This window comes from Platichthys flesus, chromosome 17, assembly GCF_949316205.1.
Source record: "Platichthys flesus chromosome 17, fPlaFle2.1, whole genome shotgun sequence".
Lineage (NCBI taxonomy): Eukaryota > Metazoa > Chordata > Actinopteri > Pleuronectiformes > Pleuronectidae > Platichthys > Platichthys flesus.
This window is the reverse complement of record NC_084961.1, coordinates 11,066,484-11,086,884: the sequence shown is the minus strand read 5'-3', so window position 1 is coordinate 11,086,884 and position 20,401 is coordinate 11,066,484. Positions and strand designations below refer to the sequence as shown.

At 43.5% G+C, this 20,401-nt stretch overlaps 1 protein-coding gene across 1 annotated transcript in view; it reads left to right on the top strand.

The window, feature by feature from the left end:
* cdk6 (cyclin dependent kinase 6) overlaps nt 1–19,535 on the top strand; it is a 35,433-nt gene extending 15,898 nt beyond the window's left edge. Inside the window, exons 5-8 of the mRNA XM_062409672.1 lie at nt 9,336–9,445; nt 15,809–15,859; nt 16,093–16,228; nt 16,368–19,535. Coding sequence (XP_062265656.1) covers nt 9,336–9,445; nt 15,809–15,859; nt 16,093–16,228; nt 16,368–16,520 — 450 coding nt within the window. The 3' untranslated portion in view covers nt 16,521–19,535. The remainder of the gene's footprint in view (nt 1–9,335; nt 9,446–15,808; nt 15,860–16,092; nt 16,229–16,367) is intronic.
* The last annotated feature ends 866 nt before the right edge of the window (nt 19,536–20,401 follow it).

The following is a 20,401-nucleotide window of genomic DNA, read 5'->3' as shown; positions in this document are numbered from 1 at the left end:
GACGTACAGGTTCTGCTGTGGAAATCATGTAATTGTTTGCAGTACGGGGACGCCACAGCCTCACAATGACACTCACACGGAGGAGGAGGAGTAAAGTTTAGGTCAGGTGTCTGATTCAAAACACACACACACGGATGACCTCCAGTAACCTGACCCCGGTGGTCATTTCCATCTCCACCATCCACACATTGGCAACCATTATAATTCGAGGATGACAGGACGGTCCCATGAAGCCCATTAGTTCCTACACTCATGCATGTCATGTGCATGGATTTGCCCGTCAAATTGGATTTCGAAAACCCAAGGGGAATGCCACCAGACTTCTGTTAGTGACCTGTTGTTGTGTTTTTCTAGTTAGGAACCAACATAAACAGAGGGGTTGACATAATGAGCGGGAGACGACGAGATGTATCTAACTATTCATAAATTAATTGAATGAATAGTTGATGTTTTGGATCTGAGCTAAGGAAATCTTGTTTTCTTATACATGACCAACTGAACCAAGGACTATTATTATCACCATTATTATCTTTTTGACCAGTATTTCCTTGTCATAGTTTCCAGTAGGTTCGTGACATGCAGAGGAGTGAAATTGTCACCTGATCAACGGTATTTTCCTAATTCTACCCCCCCACACCCACACACACATCCCCATTACTTAAAGCCCTCCCACCACGTTCACCAAATTAAGACAGCCATATCTCAGACGACATTAAACAAATTGAAACCAGATTTCCTGCCCCGCGCTCCAGCAGCAGAGCAACAATACAAAGCTTTCAAGAGCAGCCGGACCTGATTCAGTCTGGATCTGTGTTCTCGCCGGGGAGGTGTTTCCCATTTTTGGGGGGGGGCAAACAGATAAGGGCAAACTGCATGCGTGTTCATGAAGGTTTCCGTCATCTGAAAACAAGCTTCTTCGTGATGAGCATGGATGAACTGGACAGTCGTGTCTGTGAATCTGCTCTTTTGCCAGACAATGTGTTTCTACTCTACCGGCCGAAAGAAGCAAAAGGAAGGAGGAAAGAAAGAAAGGCAGCAGTAGGGCGAGGGAGAGAGGGGGGAAACCCTTGCACTGCACGCAGGGGAGCACGTGCAGCGCTCTCTGGGAATGTTTAGATATCTCCTCAAATGGCTCCGCATGGGAAAAAAAAGGAAAAGTCCTCTATGCTTTGACTGCAGCCGGCTGAAGCAGAGGAGCTGGCCCCAAATTGACATGAGCAAACACACAAACCCAGACACACACACACTAATCGGGATACACTGTACATAAGCACATTCAATTACATACATTGTTATAAATGTTAATGCATATGCTCACATGCACAGAGTCGGGCCTGTGTGTCCCCCAACACACACACACACACAGACACACACACACACACACACACACACACACACACACACACACACGCACGCTACAATACACTGTATTAATTGTTGATCGTCCCTTGGCAGTAGAAAAGGGTGTACTGATCAGTGTGTGCATGTGCATTCCCCCCCCTCTCTCTCTCTCTCACTCACACACACACACACACTGCATCTGGATATTAAGGCCTTGTCTGTACCAGCAACGGCCAGAGGAAGAGGAGGAGGAAGAAGAAAAAAAGAGAGAAAAAATTACAGCATATATCAGGAATTTTCCAGCTAATGATGTGCGGATGTGGTAGCACTGGGGAGAGAGAGCCACTGACTGTGCTGTCTTTGTTTCGCTTGCCGAGGGCCCCATGCTGCATTCCTGTACGCTGTGCATACTTTGGCAACAGTTGTGGTGCCCCCTTTTTTTTGTTTTACTGTATACAGTTTGTGTGCTGCTCTTGCACTTTTCTTTCTGGCTCTGTAGCTCCATCCCCCCCTCTCCCTCTCTCTCTCAGTCTACCTTTTCCCCTCATTTCGCCTTCGCCTTCGCTCTCGCTCTCTCTCTTAAATCTTCTCTGTCCCTCTTTTCTCAACTCATGTCCTTTCTTGGCCCGGTGCAGCGGCATTGTTGCGCCTGTAAATTGTCCTTTTTGCAGAAAAAGAGGGAGAAAGAGGGGAAAGTGCGGGGAGGAGTGAAATAATGGTGTTTACAACATGGCTGACTGCTGGAGCGTCGAATGGGGCCTCTCAGGAGACACAACATCACAGCCTTAGCTCCACTGTGCTCTGTGTGCATAGTTTTGCTCATATTATTATTATTAAACATCCGCTGCTTCTCCCATATGTGGCCTGCCTATACCGTCCATAGCCTCTGTCCTTTCTCCTGAGATTCACTTAGGACGACTTTAATTAGCGACGGATGGCTTTCAGGAATGTAATCAAGTTCTAGCCTAAGACTCGGAGCAGGGACCAGTCAAGCTATTTACCTGAGAGAATGAACTGCTCTGCAGTTTTGTTCCTTTTTAATTCAGTAACTGTGTATAGTTGAAACTTCTAATCATGCTCTCATTGATTTGATTACAACAATAATGTTGCCTCCGGTGCATGTAAAGTACGTGTGTGTGTGTGTGTCTGGAGAGAGGATGTGTGTGTGTGCAGTGGTGCTCTTTCATCCTGGCCTTCCTCAGTGAGAGAGAATGTAAACATGGGCCCCTAGCCAAGCTCCATCAGCCCCAGAGCCTCCGGTGTTGCAGCCCCGGGCCCTGGCCTCAGTCGTCCTCGTGGCGTCGGGTCACTGAGAAGGGAGAGTGACAGGAGAACCTTTGTGTCACGGCACTGGTGGTAAAGGAATGCGCATTCCGCACACTTTGCCAATGATTTTAAGAATAATTCAGATTTAGTTCAACATGGGTCTAATTTTCATTTACCTAATTTTCACCAAAATTAGCAGGTATAATTTTTTATTTTTTTTTAACTTGGGTAAATCCACCAAAAAAGCGATTGACTTCCTTCCCATTGCCAGTACATGAGTTTGCCTTTCTGTTATTGTTCCCCTGGGGAGTCATGTGGGACCTCACAGACGCACCAGGAACCAACACATCAGAAACATCACTCTCTTTCCAGTGTTGCATTCTGCATGATGCCCAAGATGTAAAAAAAAAAGGCCAGAAAAGGTGCAGCATCAGCTTCAAGACGGCCAAATTAAAGAAGAACAAATAAGCATGTTCACACGTGTTATGACGAGGAGGGGTGGGACAAGTAGTCAGACAAGCAGATGGGATTTAAATGAGTTTCAAGCAGTCCATAGGAACTGTTTTTATACATTTCAGAAAGATATACATTTTGCGTGTCTGTAAACTCAACGTGAAACTGGAGCCGGGGAGCGATTACCTTGGCTCTGCTTTAAGACACCGGGGACAACACCTTACTTATCTCGGTCCAAAGCTTGAAAAGTCTGGTTTTACTGGTTTAAACTAAGACAACATACAATTAGTGAGCTTTACATAGATTGATTTAGTTACCTTTGGACAGTGGGGCGGCTCGGCTGGATGCTTCTCTCCTTCTGGATGTTAAGCATGGTAGCTTGACAAAGAGACATGAGAATAGTATCAATCTTTATTGATTTATTGTTTTTGAAAAAACTTAAAAAGGATCAGAGTATATTAGAAAAGCCTTTACGGTCATTGTTCAAACTAAAATGAGATTTAATTCTGCTTCTGAATAACTGTGCAAATTCATACAAAATCTGAAAATAGACTCATACCAATAAGTGTGAGATTAATAAATACTCAAGAGTGGACTTTTAGTTATTGCATAAAATGGACATTGCACTTAAATATGATGTGAAAACATATGTCAACATACCATATTTATGAATTGGGGAATGATTCATCGTGAATTAGTGTTCATCCCTTTAATCATACTTCCTAAATCCCCTAGTTTGAAGGTGAACCTGAAACCTCCAGATGCTGCCGTGTGCTCCAGACTTCAATAATTAAGGGAAACTACTTTCTAATCTCTGATGAGAAGTAAATCCTCAAACATATGTCCCATACTTTAATTCAACCAACATGACCCTTTTAAAAACATCAAACGCATGCTCCAGATAACTTGCATTCATTCGCAGACACTCTAACAAAAGCATTTGGCATCCATGCACTTTCACCCAGGCAAAAGGCAGGTGCTGTCTCACGTGGGACTCGCACATAACACCAACCAAACGCCCCCGCGCTCACATGCATGCACTCCCATTGTCGTACACTCCCCCGCAGTGCGTGCACCGGGCCTCGCTGGTGGTGGCACAGGTCCGGATGCTGCATGTCAGACAGGCTTGGAGGTCCAGCCCAGGAGGTCTGGAGGTCCTCTGGGGCAGGACAGGCCATTTCCTCCACCGAGCGGAGGAGAGCGCAGCCGTGGGGGAGTGCGGGGGAGGCGGGGGAGGATGCTCTCAGCAGAGAGGAATTTCCAGAATGTTGTCCTTTAATCTAGAGTCAGCCTCTCACACTTCTCCCTCAACTCCAGCTCTCCCAGTTTTCATTCCTCCCCCGGCTTTATCTGACCCACTCCAGCTTTTACTGTATAGCCACCGGGAGTGGGAGAGAGGGAGACAGGGGGGAGAAAATGCAAAGCGGCCGCATGACCTGAGAGCAAACCGCTGCGTCGTGCACTTTTATGGCTGACTCACTGTCTGTTTCTGACCGTCCAGCACACGGTCTGTTCCTGCAGCCTGCATGGACGGTATTGAAGGGAGATGTGAAGCAGAACAGAGAATCGGAGGGGTGAGGGAGAAGGAATGCAAACGTAGTCAGAAGAAGAGGAAGGGAAAGGACAGAGAAACTGCAACTTTGCAACCGGAGCTTGTCCCTTTTTCTTTTTATATCCGTCTACGTGTTGTTATCATCTCCCTGTAAGTGGACGCGTGGTTAGGCCGTAGCTCGAAGCGTGTTCTGTTTGCCAGGGTAATATTCTTTTCAGATATTTGGTATAACAGATGTGAGTGTATGATCAAAGTGCATTCGTGGACATAAGAGGCTCTCCAACTGCTTACAGACGCAGCGGCTTAGAGGAACAGACAGGGAAGGATGGTTTTGTAGAGAGTGAACAGGAGATTGCAGGAGAGAGGTGGGGAGAAAAAGGGTGAGACTTTTGGAAACGAAGATGAGCACAGTGAAGTGACTTTTGAACCTGATGTTTGAGGGGCTCTACAGTTCATCATTTTTCAGATATAAGGGTGCGTTAAGCAAAGGAAAGCAGTTAACTTGTTTTTGTAGATAGTTAATGGCTAGAACACTGTGAGAAGTGATGCTTACAAAGGCATATGACTACTAGTTTCATTATCCCCAGCTGTTATTTTTATTCTATACATTTTTCTAAATCAAACTCATTATTACTGTAAGTGTTGTCTGTGAAGCTAGAGCCTGAAATGTCATATTTATAAAATACTCAATCATTTACCCCATCAACATATTATAATGTGCAACAAATGCACTTGAAGACTGGACATTTAGATTCATGCATTTTTCTTTTTAAAGCAGGATAGCATAAAATACCTACCTTATCAAAGTACCACATCAGGGTGTCATTTCAGATTGCAATAAACGTGTCTGTCCTCCAGCGTGTATGTGAGTACATCCAAACTTGTGATTGTGTGATATATATATATATATATATGTGCCATAATCTGCACTTGTGGTTTTCGAATAACTCTGTGTTGCAGATATACCCCGAGTTCTACATCTGTGGTTCTTCCTAGAAGGCTCATGTGTTCGTAAGAGGCCTGACCTCAGACTGTGCAGAGCTTCAGCATCTGTGCACTTAACTGAAGTCACATGCATTCAGCGGCAGGAAGGTGTCGATTGGGTCATTTAGTCCTTTTATGAATCCATCCTCATTTTAAAGAGACGTTTGTGTGTCTTTTCTGCTCACATTGAAATGCTGTGTGCTCAAAATAGATAATAAGACAAGCACATGCAACAAACGTACAGAAAAAATCAAAGAAGCATATTAAAATCTAAGAAAATCAAAACTATGCAGTCTTCAGTTTTCCTATGTTTAAAAAAAAAACTCTGACATTTTGTTGCATGACTTCAGGGCCAGCCACTCGTCTCCCATTCATGTTTTTTCTTTGAGGTTTCACTGCTCTAAAAAGCCTTCAGTGATCCAAACAGTCGCTCTGTTCATTCTGAGAGCGTGTGTCTCACTTCTGGTCACGTGTCTCGGCCGACACATCGTGGCCAACGAGCCTCAACTTCCTCCCTATTTCCACTAAAGCAGGAAGCAGGAGATGAGAAAGTGTCACACATCTGCAAAACGCAGCCCCGGGCTCTATTAATAGCGTCATTCAGCTTAGAAGAAAAAAGTAACATGACTGACCTTTTTATTCTTCTTATCAGCGTGTGTTGAGCGCCGGGCTGAAGAATTCCAGCACGGGGTAATGTTTGGTCAGATCGTAGGTTTAACTGAATGACTTCCACCCCCCCTACTCTGTAATTATGAATGGAGCCCCTGTTGCATTGAATTCTGGGGCAGGTGGGTAATAAAATAATGCCCTAGAGCCTGGTAACTTAACTCATTGTTGGTACTTGAGCTGCTTCCGAAGACCGTCAGGAGTATTCTGCAAGAATAAATGTTTTCTTTGTCACTCGTGGCTTATTAAATCCTTATGGTTTATAGTTTTGTTGACATTACTGTGAAATAATATAATCTTTTTTACTTTCAAATGATCAGGGCAGACAGTTTAACTACCAAATATCTTTTACCACAAATTAAGATAAAAACTTGTTTGCAAAAATCACACGTTTTTGTTAACAGAACACCTACTCAGGCATCAGCCCATATGTGCTCTTGAATCTCATGGTCTTGTTGACATCTTCGGCATGCTCTTCCTTTTTCATCCTGTATTATTATTTTTTTCTTCAGTTTTGTGTCTGTCATGTGTTTGGGCCATCGTCAATGCGCCCACTCGACATTTTCCCGCTGTTTTCTCCATTTGCTCACTCTGACATATCCCAGAGCTTTCCCGGGTGGCAGTAAAAGTTGAACGTCTAGAGCAACCGACTCTGACATTTACATTCAGCGAAGTTCAGGCAAACGTCTAGGGTTCAGTGCCTGTCTGAAAGCAGCTGAACAGTCTCCAGCCGTCCTAGCAGCTTTCAGGCGCTGCACTTAGACACAGTGGTGCCCTCAACTTACTGCTAAGATCAGAATGAAATCCTGCTCATGACGATATGGGATGCTGCGGCGTGGAACACTGCCCACCGGGTATGAAACTTTTAACAACACCGGTGTTACCGATTACGCCGGAAAATGTGCTAGAAATGATGTGTCTGCTCAGTATCTGCAGATAATGATGCAGGCGCACATTACTCCAGATTGCACCAGACATTTTACAAGACGCTTAATATCTGCAGAGCACTCACTTTGATCTCAAACATGAGATTCTGCTGCGGGCAACCTCACACTGCTGATGGAAGTATTAACACCAGATGCTCTCGACTTCATCACACAGTTTGCAGATTGAGACGTACATGTTTTCAATCAGGTTACTCTTTGGCATTCAAATAAAATTTTGACCAAATCTCCCGCCATCATCCTCTGAAAATGTAAAGCAAAACCTTAAGTTAATTACATTAGCGTCTGACTAAATATGAATGGTATTTTTCATTGAGTGTTTTATCGAACGTGGGCGCAACCCATTAACTGTATATAAATCTGGACGATTTATGACAGCTCTCTGAAAGTGAGGTGTTTTGATCTTGCTGCGGGCACTAAAACCTGCCTCCTCCATGTTTGTTGATGGGAAATGGAGAGAAGTAATCAAAAAGTGTGGTTTGGTAATAATTAGCTATTCGATGCCATAGGAATTCGGGGGTGAAACATCATGATTGACACTAGAGACTGACTCACGGTTGTTGGTACTTCGAGACAGCGGCTCAATCCTCGTAGCTACTATGCCAGATATTAGGCTTTGTTTCTAGATATTGGGAGGAGGTGAATATGGGTCGTCCATCTCTATACACATTCTATGGTGCTACCACTGATACACATGAACTAACCAAAGGGTTTTATGTCTATAGAAAGACACATTTTTTTATTTGGCAATAAATATAATAGCTGTTGTCTCAGTGTTTAAAGAAGTGGACCTCTATGCATGTATTGCCAAACATAGAGACGCACAGCTGGCTATGCTTTCTTCCATAGGAAGGACTAACATGTAAACTTAAATAAGACCAGGGAGAAAAATCCCACACAAATACAAACATTCTTTGGGCAGAATTAAAACCACTGATCAACACATGTAAAACTCAAGTCATCAACCTCCCCTAGAGAAAGAATCGTGTCCAACTGCCTGTGAACCATAAAGTTATGCAAGTGCTGACTCCATCTGACTTCTCATGAGGCACTTGAGCACATACGCGAGGACCTGCTTCCCTCTTTAATAGTTCATATTTGGCCATGAACATCCTGTTCAAGATACTGACCTCACATTACCGCTACAAGCCGGTGGATAACGTCTAATGAGGGCACCATGTCCTCATTTCCCTGCAGTGAGTCCGAGCATCTAATAAAAGATATCTAGGTGACACGGCACACGCTTTGCTTACAAACACTCACCTCCGCCTCTGAGATCCCGATAAGTGCTCTGCACAGCCTGGAGGGGGGACTGCAGCCAAAAGCTGCTGGAAAAATCTGGAGTTAAGGAAAGCACCTGGAACCGGTCCACTCTCATACTAGGGGTCAGTGAGTTTTGTCTGCAGGCTTTCCCTACTGTAGCTGTTAACAATGCTGCTGCTTTCCTGCAGGCCATGGACACACACACACATACACAAACTCGCACACATACACATAAACACACACACACACATATATATACACACACACAAACACTCAGAGCTCCCAATAGAGTTACATGGACAAATTTGAAAACCATGCTCAGGGCTAATTGGCACAAAATGGCCACCGTTATACCTCAGGTGGGTGTACTGTAGCTTGATGCAAAACAGGAAGTATTTTTTTTTGCTGGAGTAAGAGGAAGGATGGGATTGGTGATGCCAAAGTCGACCCATTATCTCTTCATCTTCACCTATAAACTGATGTTTGGATTATTATTGTAATAAGTAGCGCACTTAATAAACCGATATATATTTATGTATGCGCAAGTACAGTATTGGATGACCCTGGTGGACTAATGTGGAAAGACTGTGTGACGTGGTTACACCAAAACAGGAGCAGGGAATCTTGTCCTGCCAGATATGACATCATATCTTGCGTAAGCCTAAGATGGGAACAGAGAAGCATTACCCTGTGTGCGCGTGTTTTTGTGTCTGTGTTTGGGTGTGTGTGTCTGAGAGAGAGTGAGACCCCTCCCTAGACAGTGACTTCAAATTACACAGGAAGAAACTATAAGAGATGTGTGTTTGTCTGTCTTTGCATGTAAACTCAAACAATTGTGTCTCAACTGGTTTCTTCTGTGTGTGTAGGTGGTGACACTGTGGTACAGAGCCCCAGAAGTGCTGCTCCAGTCCAGTTACGCTACACCAGTTGACCTTTGGAGCGTCGGCTGCATCTTTGCTGAGATGTTCAGGAGAAGGTGAGAGCTGCAGGAAACACACAGAGCAAACTGGAGACGTTTTCACTGAAATGTTAAACTGAAAAATCCCAGGGACACAGTTTGATACCTGTGAAGTCTTATCAGTGGATTTAGAACAGATCTCTTTGAAAGCCCCAGAAAATGTAGGAGGAAAAACATGGAAACAGAAGAGGGGGATCTTTGAGGAGAAAGCTCTGATTTGGTCTTCTTTTTTTTTCCACTGGGGAAATGTCCCTTAGTGAGCCAGACACCAGACCCATTAGATCTTGGGAAATAAATCAGAAAAACTTGGAGATGTGGGATGGGATTTAGAGGTCGGCAACCAAACTACCACTACTCACTATTCACATGCCATTATTTTCGAATAATCCCCTCAGTCGCCCGCTGCTGTACTCTGTCTTCTGCTTTCACAATTGCACATGACATTTACACCTCAGCTGCTGATGAGTTTTTGGGAAATGAAACATGCATAAACTTGGCACAGTGTATTTGACACATACAAGCTGGTTCTTAATCCACCAAAGGCATGTCCATACACTTTATATATCCTTTCTCATATGAGTGAGACCAGGGCTCCTGTTCAGACTCTGTTTTAAAATCTGGGCGGAGTTACTTGCTCTATGTGCAAAAGGACGGACGTTTGCAATGACCACATTATGCTGTTTTCGATCTGTCTGATTCAAGATGCATGAGCATTCACACAGCTGAAAGCATATTCCCACCAAAGACTGCATATAAAGATGGATTACATAATTCCTCTTCCCCCCCACTATCCAGAAATGAAGCTAAACTACCCCGAATCAGAACGTGGCCATGGTTAGCATTAAGAGTCTGCTCAGGAGTCTGATCAGAGAATGGAGCTACAGCAGCGAGGTCCTGCCGATGTTTTTATAGCATCCAATAACCAATTAAACTAAATTTACCAGAATAAATTACATAAGATAAGGGCTAGATAAGATCAGGGTAGATACAAATTACCCTATAATGACAGAAACCATCCTTCATTTTGGTCCATGCTCCATCGACTAACATGGAGCAGGCAGGATTTATGACCTCTATTGCAATCAGCCACCAGGTGGCGATCAAGACACTCTGGCTTCACTTTCGATGAGCTGTCATGTCGTCCTTCTTTTAAATACAGTCTATGTTTGCCACGTTGTGTCCCAGACTCGCCATGAAGGGGATCGGATTGCATTTGGTTGCGTTCACACATGTACTCAGAGCTGCTGTCTTGTGATCCGGCCATTCAAGGGCGGATGTTAATACAAGGTGTGGGGGTCTAAGTCTGAGCTTATATCACTCATCTGCCATCTTTTCTTTCCCATGAAGTGATTTGATCGTTGAAGTGAAAACTGATACAGATAATTTCGGGAAAATGTCCCTAATTCTTTGGTCAATTGACTTTATTCACGTGGTGTTTTTCGGACCATAAGAATTCCACAGAGAAGAGACCCCTTCTTCTGCTTATGCTCCTCAGCATTAACTTTTATTTCCCATTTAAAAACCAAACTGTCGTCATTACAGGATCAGTTATTTGGGTGTTTCTTAAACTTGTCGCCGCTTCCTTAAATGACACCTGTCAAATGCCCCTGTGAGCATTGAGGAATCACATTTCAGTTGCCTTATCGAACCACTGCAGTAATGGCAGGCTGCCTGCTGTGGTCGCAGCATTGCGAGTCACGATTCTGCTTCTTGGTCTAGGTATTTGTCAGTTTGTGGTCTAACGAACTTCACACACTGGAGAGCCGGGCTCATAACGTACCAAAAAAACCTTCAACTGCCTATGCAAGAAAAAAAGGACTTCTCCAGGGCGTACGGACAAATGTTGTCAGTTTGGCATCAATCTAACGTTATGTTACTCATTATTTTTTTTAGAAATTGGTCTTTTATTCCAAGGAGCTGGGACCCAGCCAGCTTGTAATGGTGTGCTGTGGAGGAGATAAGAACGGTTTCTCTGAGGTAGGGCTAAGTGCCAGGAAGAGCAGCCCTGCCTGTAGTTAATGCTTCCTTCCCCAACCGTCCTCACACCCAGACTTGCAGAGCCACACATGTATGGCTCAGTGGGAATGTAAAGAGGCAGAGGGTGACACAGGGTGAAGCGATTGTGTTGCCGTGCAGAATGCAGACAGGTGAAAATTACAGGAGAGGTGCAATGCAATGACAGCAGATGCTTTCTCAAGAAACAACGAGATCGTGGATCCAGAGGGAGGTGAACAACAACAAGCATGAGTTCACCTTGCTGCTGATTGCTGAAATGTCTGAAGTTTCAGTTTTATTCTTGTAATATCATGACTTTTTTTTCTCCTTAATTCACAACTTCTCCTTTGTTTTGTTCCGCCTCTAGTCTTGTAATATACCAAATTGGCCCTTAAACTCAATTGTACATTGCCGTTAGTCTCAATCTGAGATTCTGGTCTGACTTGTTGGATACTAGCAAACCTTCAAATGAGGGAATCTCCTATCGAAACATGGCGTCACGGGGAGTGGAAGCTGTTCTCAGCTATTTGAGACCAAGGTTTCTTTTTTTATTATTGGCCAGAAAACTCGCACTCAGTGTTTTCCACATTCACCTCTTCGAGGAGTTGAACCTGGTCCAGTGGAAACGAATGTTGGTGCATCCTTCCCCACTCTGTCCTGCTCAAACAGAGCTGGTGCAAATGTGTGTCAGGTCATTAAAGCTTCATATGGCAGTCTGCTGTAAAGAGGATTCCAAATGGATGTTGGTGGAACAATTCACCGGTTTGCGTCGCCTGTTTGTTCCAGTAGCGTAAAGGTGAAGTTGGAGTATAGGCTGCTAGTCATTTCATTCACAGTCACATTTGCACTTAATGCAGTAGAGAGTCGTCTGGGTGTATATTCAGACATGTTTAATCCAATTCAGATGTGAGCATCCTTCCTTCTTGCCAACTAGGGACTAACATGAAACAACAGCAACGTGTATTTAATATGTGCGGACGAGAATATAGTGCTCCTGTCGAAAGCAGACACAAAGTGAACTGCTGGCAATCCTATCTTGTCTGATAGCAGTGAGAGATGTGTGTCTGCGCTGCAGGCGTGTGTGTGTTTGTGTATTTATTCCCAGTATAAACACTCACCTTGTCAGGACCAGTAGACCACATGGGGACTAAAGCCCAGCTGTAATGCGGCAAGACTTAACCAGATTAAGTTTAGTGGTTGGATGTGAATTGTGGTACGGTTATGGTTAGAGTTGGGCCTGAATTGGTCACGCTTCAATGGAAGTCAATGGGAAGTCCTAATAAGGATAGCTTGGTAAACCTGTGTGTGTAGTTGTGTTGTCTGGGTTAGGGTACTTCTTCTCTTACCCTGACACAATGAGCTGTAAAAAGCTTGTGTGTGTTTCCAACTTTGCCTTAAGGTGGAATCAAGGCAGAGCCCTTTGATGGTGATAAAGAGAACATTCTCTCTCTCTCTCTATCTCTCTCTCTCTCTCTCTCTCTGCAGGTGATTAAGATGGCTTTTTAAAAGGCCACCTGTTAGAGATTAAAGGGCACCTGGGAGCAGCAGTGAAAGAAAGAGGCGATTGAGGGGAAAGTGCGGAACAAGAGCAGACGAGAAAACATGGTTTTATTGATTTGCGGTTTTGTTGAATTGGAGATTAGAATCGTTGACAGCTCAAGTACAACCTCCCGACTGTATCTGTCAACTGCAAATGGTCCGGTAACTAAATTGAATGTCCTTTTTGTGGGAATGAGTGAATACCTCAGGTGCACAACAGAGTTTGATGATTTGCGCGATTCCCTCTTTAAAGGAGACATCACTGCTTTGTTTTTTATATTCTTGCCAATCAACTAGATGTCTTGGTTTTTGACGTCCGGACTAAACCAGCAGCCGGAAGATGCTGCATATTTTCTGTCACATGTCGCAGCTCCATTGAAGCAGTGACGCCCCCCCCCCCCCCCCCTTTCACCCCGTCATCTAACGTTTGCAAGTCTGAAAACTGCAAATCTAACTTCAGAACATTTAAGTTATGACTCATGAAACTTCAAAAGCATTTTCCCCTCTGGCCTCTTCTTCTCCACTTTCACAGTCAAACCTGCCATTGTAAAAAAAATCTCTTTTAATGACTATGTACTGCAGAGAGGAGTTGGAAACTTGTTGTGAAAGGAATTTGAGCAAATATCATGCAAGTCTGCATCTGCATGACTGGGATAGTGTCAGGATGAGTCATGATTCCAGTGAATGAGAGCGCCTGCTTGTTGACATTCCTCCAATCGAAAAGGTTGAACTTCTTGCGTTAATGGTCCGCGAAAGGCCCCACATCCGTGTTGACTTTCTCACACTTTGCTGCTCGATTGATAAATCCCCAACCGTGCACACTAGCGTGCATGTGGGTGTGTGTGCATGCTTCACAACACAAAGACACACACGCACTCATTTGTACAGTACATTCAAATACAAACTTACATGTCCGCACTCACTTCACACTGACTCGAGCTTTAACACACGAAGAAGGCACTTTCAACCTCTATTTCTTTTTCTCTCCATTTCCCACCCGGACAGATTGACACTCTCACGTGCAAACATGCACGTGCACATGCACTCATGCACACATTCCAGAGGTTGTCTCAGTGGAATGTGGGACAGAGCCGTGTTGGCACTAAGGGAAGCGTTACTCAGCTGCCTATCCCAACCCATTCTCAGTCCTCCTTTAACTGCCATTGGTCTGTGGGTGTATGTGCACACAAATGCACGTGCAGATGCCCCTTTTGTGCGTGCACGTGTGTGCTTGCTCAAGTGTGTGCGACTGTTTGCGTTTGCACTCCACTGTAGATTGTGTGTGCATGCCAGTGGTCGGCAGTATGTGAATCCAGGTTTAAAAATGGACCTCTCGGAATTATCAGCCCTACTTGTTTTGGCATGACGACTTTGCTGTAGGTGAATTTTTTTTCTCTTCTTCTTCATACATACTTGGCATAAGTAGGCTTTCGAACCTCAGTGCAGCGCTTTACCCCAAAAGACCTGCGTATGTGGTGTGGTCCTGTTTTTAAATGTCAGATTACATTTATACTACATGTCATTTAGCTGATGCTTTTATCCAAAGCAACTGACCATTAGCATCCGATAGGGGGCATTTTTAGGGGCTCCAGCATCTTGCTGGGGCTGGGATTCGAGCTGCCAACCTTGTGGTTAGAAGACAACTGCTCTACACCCTCAGCCACATCAGCTCTAAATGTCCAGATATTTTAAGAAGTGGTGCAACAACAACAAAAACCCACAGAGACTTCCATTAGCTTGAGACATCACAAATCTAAACTCATTTCCAACCCTGATCTGAAGGAAGTGATCGAGAGTCGCTGAAAAAGAAAGAAAGTGCAAAATACCCCTGAGTGACTAATATCCCAGTGTCTGAGTCTGTAGGAAAGTGTGGGTGTTCAGCTATGTGAAGCTTCCTGCAGCACAGGGAACACATGGTGGCGAGCCAGCCGCTGCTGACTGAAGTTAAGTGGGGTTGCACTTGGGCTGTATTGAGGACTGGATACACAATCCATACACACAAATGCATACAAGCACACCTACAGGTGTCAGTATCCTGCATAACATTGACATCTGCTGGCGACTGATTATCTCAAACAAACAGAACAATTGAAACAGCTAGTCGGTTCCCTTAAGACCATTTCATACTGTTAATTTGAAAGGAATTCTCATCTCATTTTGGTAAAGAGTTGTGTTGCTCAAAGAAAGCTGTGTCTGTAACAACACCTCATTTCCTTTTAGAGGAACGTCAGCAGGCAGGTCTAGTTCCCATCCCTCTCTTTCTATCCAAATTATCCAACTGTTCTTTCACACGCCTCTCCCTCCCACTTTCCTGCACACATTCACACAGAGAGCAAAAGCAGACACACATAAGGGATAAATAGGCTTTTTCTGCCTGGTGCGGTGGCCCGGCGGCCCTGTGCTGATGATGACTACTGGAATTTGTGCGGGTGCCAGGGCAGGCACAGCCGCCCACGGGCATGCAAAAGACGGCCCAAAGCCACAGGAACCACCAGCAGCCCCGCTGTCGCTCTCCACCCTCCTTTCATCCCTCCCTCCTTCCCCTCTACGACCAGCGCCGCCTCGCAATCTGCGAGCGGCGACTGTTCGGCCACTTCAAACGTTCACGTCGGAGTCACACATTCCTCTCCGCCTTGAGCCAAAAGCTTATATCTTAAGTCTGGTCATCCACAGTGCACTGTGGGCATCAACGCTCACATCAGAACTAATGCTGCACACTGCCAATGTGCGTTTTAAACTTATTCATTAACTTTATAGCAGTGCAATATTCTGTATATAGACATAGACTTGTGGAAATGTTTCAGCAGCAGTACTGAGACTCAACTGTTTTTATTTTCCATTTTCCAGGCCCCTGTTTCGAGGAACATCAGATGTTGATCAACTGGGAAAGATTTTTGAGTAAGTAACATCGACCCTGTGATCTCTGACCACTCCTGAGGTCCTGTATGTTTCTTTAGACTCGATAAAGATACAAAAACTGTTATTGTACTCTCCGAAAAGTCATGATGACCATTTTGCATCGTTCCAAAACTCACCGACCGAAATGCATGCAAGCTGCCTGTTATTTAAGCATTTATATTATATTTAAGATCCGAACTGGAGCCTCACTGATGATCTTTATCACCCCACAGTGTTGTCGGGGTACCTTCAGTCGAGGACTGGCCCCAGGAAGTGGCCCTTCCACAGAGTGCCTTCAGCCCTCGGCCCCCTAAGCCAATAGAAGACTTGATTCCGGACATAGAAGAGCAAGGACGGGCCCTCTTAATGGTGGTTACCTTTTTTATTTATTTTCTATTCTTGCTTTAAACTTGATAACAAACCATATTTGTGTGTTTTTCATTAGGTTTGACATGAACTGGTCATTCTTGTCATTTTAACCAACCTTCTCTCATTCTGTCTCCCGCAGCAATTCCTCGCCTTCAACCCCTCCAGGAGGATATCGGCCTTCACGGCGCTGAGCCACCCTTACTTCCAAAGTGTGGACAGCCACAGTAGAAGCGTGTATGCGGCCCAGCCCATCCCCAGCAACAAGCCCACTATGGAGGAGAGGAGCGCCTGACAGCCGTCCCTCACCCTCAGTCATCCAACACAGCGTCTATGAAAAGCGTTCAGCTCGCCTCTCTGCCGTCTGCTTCACGTTTGTTTTCTACGGCGCGAAATCAAAGTGCGTTGATTAACATTTTCCGAACTCTGCTTGGCGGGTGAATATTAAATGTCAAAGTGAAAACAAAACCTGTAGAAACGGATGATAATGTTAAGTTCAAATACAAAACACAAACTCACTGATCGAAAGGGTGCAAAACTCTGAATATTTATCAGACCTTTGGCATCAGTCACAGCCTTGCATCTGTAAAGTATCTGGTACAGTGTTATATGGAGAGTGTGACTGAGCAGCAGCTTTAAATTCTGCATGACATCCTTGATTATATTGGGATTGCACCCTTTCCTTTTTTGCTTAAAGACTGAGCTCCCTCTACTCAATACTCGCTGCCTCCACATTTTACTGATCTCCTTCCAACGACTCCTCATTTATCATAATGTCTCTCTATTCCTAGTGTAGTATATGTCCATAGCTGCAGCAGATGCATTTAACTAAAAACAAAAATCACATTTTAATTACACCCATTGGATTCTATCCACTATCCAACCTCAGAGATTTGTTTTCTCTTTGACGAGAAAGAGATGTTTATCTGAAATTCAGCGTTAAAAAAAAAGCTTAATCGACTGTGATTCCGTGTTGCGCATAAACTCAGAAACATGAAATAGACCCACAGGGGGCAAATACCTTTTTGATAGTCAATGTCCGGCGCTCTGGGAAAGTCCTCCTCCTCAGAAGAAGAAGAGAAGAAGAAGAAGAAGAGAGCCTTGTCCTGTCGCTCTCGCCCCCTTGAACTGATGCACAAAGCTATCCTCCTTCCATGAACTGATGGATTGTAATTGCTGCTTTTAGGTTTCAAAATGTTGATGATGGTTTGTGTTGAAGCAATGCAAAGACACTTGCATCTCTGACTGACTGGTGGCAGTGGGTGGACCGAACCGTGTAGGCCACAACGCAGAGGCCTCTTTCTCACCGGCGTAGAGCCTTGCAAGAGCCCTCTCTCGACTGAGGTGGGGGGGGTGCAGACCGTACGGGAGCCCGTGGGGATTGGCCTCGGGCTCTGGCGTGTGCACCACCACTGACATTGGCGCACTCCGGCACACGCCTGCCCATTTCGAAACCATTACAAGGCATCACAAGCCAACCACTCGCTGCCATGTCGTGAGTTATCATTCCCGTCATATATGTATTATATCACTGCCACCTTGAGGATGTCCTGAGTAACTGCAGACCAGTAGCGGGATTCTAATGGCCTCTGCACTGTTCGAGGGACTCGTCGTCATCATTATGTTTGGGCTGATATCGGTGCTGAGACAATGATGAAAGAACCTTTTATAGAAAAAGTTCCTGCCACTCACTCTGTGTTTTATGACTTGCTTTTTAGTCTTTGCCGTCATGGGCTTTTTTATCCTTATGAAATACAATTATTATTTACTATTTGAATGATTCAGTAATGCACAGGCTTGCAATAGGTGGAGAAAGTCCCACCAGCACTACTCATCATGAAAACATTTGGCATAGTATTGTCGCCAATTCTGTATTTAATTTTAATTTTATTGACAAGTCTTATATGCTTTTTTTTTTTCTGTCAAGTTTGTTACTTGAGTTTATTTTTTTTGGAAGATGCTGGGGCATATAATATTCTTACACCAATTACACAAACTTTTTAGCTGATTATAGAATTTGTGTAAGAATAGCTTGACAATGTAAGGAATGTATAAATGATAGGCATTGGTACTGTACAGTATGTAGTGCTAAGAACAAGCTGCAACGGTGGACAACTTTTGATACGTGCATCGTCAGCCCATAGAAATGTCATGAAAAAAATGGAATAGACGTAGAGTAGCGAGGGTCAGTGGAATGTCGTACGGCGAGAGTATTTTTTCTATTGAAAATGTCGGGCGGGTTCTGTGGGTGCTTGTTGAACTTCATTTACTTTGGATCGAGAGTGACTACCAATTTTACAGTGGTTTTATAATGAAATAATGCACAAATTATTTTCTGTACAGTTTTTATTTTTTATTTTGTTTGCTTTCTTTTTCAGTTTGTCCTCTTTTATTCAAGTTCAGTTTTTACCAGCAAAGGAAAAAAAAAAAGCAAGTTATCCAGAGTTGTATTTTTGTATGTAGTAGTTCTTGCAGAACAGTAACATATTTTAACACTGGTTTTCTTAACAGGTAGTGCTGCTAGCACACACACACACACACAGACAGACAGACACCCCTTTAACTTTCTCAGGTTCTTGTTATGGACGTCCGAATCTCTCGGGCACAGTTTGCACATCCTCGGGCTACTAACTGACCACATCACCTTCATCATCCTTCAGGTTTTTCTTTTTTTCAAGCTGTTCCTCCATCACGATGGTCGTCTACTGTCATTCCTGTTTTATCAGATTTATGTTACTGTAGTCATTACTGTCTGAAGATAACTGCCTGTATGAACTGTTTTATGCCAGAAACCGTTTTGAATTGTTAGATGGCGAACACAATGTAGATCCATGTATAACTGTCTGCTTTGACTTAAGCACTGTGTGAATTTTTCTATTTGATAAAGACTCATATCTGGTGTCAGTGGTGCGTACAATGCAATGAAAGCTCCAAATACTTCAGGCGTAGAGGTTTACCACACAAACAGGTTTCCCTCGTCTCATTACACTCAATACAATCACTGTAAAGCATTTCTGGTGAGTAAATCAGCTTGTAATAACATTTCTGTCTCGTATTGATAACACACAACTGAAAGCCCACTGTTGAGCTTTGAGAACGTTCACTGTGTTTGAAACCGACGCGTCTTGATCCACCACATGAACTCACATCTCTCACACACACAAACACACAAGTTCCTGTGTCACATTTGTTTTTAACATATTCAATTGAGACTAGGAACACAACAATCATGGCATTATACTTATGTATGAATGCAGGCATTGGTGTCTTATTATTGTGTTGCACCAGTTGAATAAAAAGCAGCTTTTTACGAAGGTTGTCGACTCGTTTATAAGCTTGATAATCGTTGAAATGCATTTATTTTTGGGATGAGTGTACAGAAGATGCAACAACTTGTAACTTTCAAATTCTCAAGCAGTCACCGCAAAAGAACAGATGCACCTTAATACATGTTCAATTTTAGCACAATCTTTCTCTGTAGACATTAAACATATGAAACATAACTTTGACATTGACTGTGCATTCTGTGCTGTCAGCTAATTGAACCATGGTGAGAACTGATGTCAACATTTATCAGAAATAGAAAAAAGTTCAAGACCTTCTGCAGGCAGTCTACCGAGAAACCTGTGTGTTAGGTTGTAATCAGCAATATAACAAAAGTGCATTTCATTTTTGACCTCTTCCAGATCACACAGATAGCAATAATAACTTTATTTAAAGAGCACTTTTCAACACAAATTATAAATGCTGCACAAAAGAAAACGCATAAAAAAGACGGAAGATGAAACTTTATATTTCACTCTGGAACTGAGTGGAAGTGTTTGGTTTCTACCACTAGAGGTGGTCCAGTGCTCTGGATGGTAAAACTAAATGAGACTGTTGGTTCTCCATTTTGGTTTTAACAAAATCCTCTTCTGACCATTCATGTTATTTATCATGTGAAAATAACATTGTTTTAAATGTCACTACAACACTACATGATCATTAATTTGCTGACTCACATAGGTAGTCTTTTTGATATGTAGGTCAAATTCTTGGCATTTTAACAATATTTAGGTATAGGCTTCAAATTAAGCCAACTAGGTTTTTGCCTCCCTCTGGACTATATGATATCATTTATTTTTTCTTTTTATAAAATATATTTATATGTACTATTTTAATCTGTGCTAATCAAAT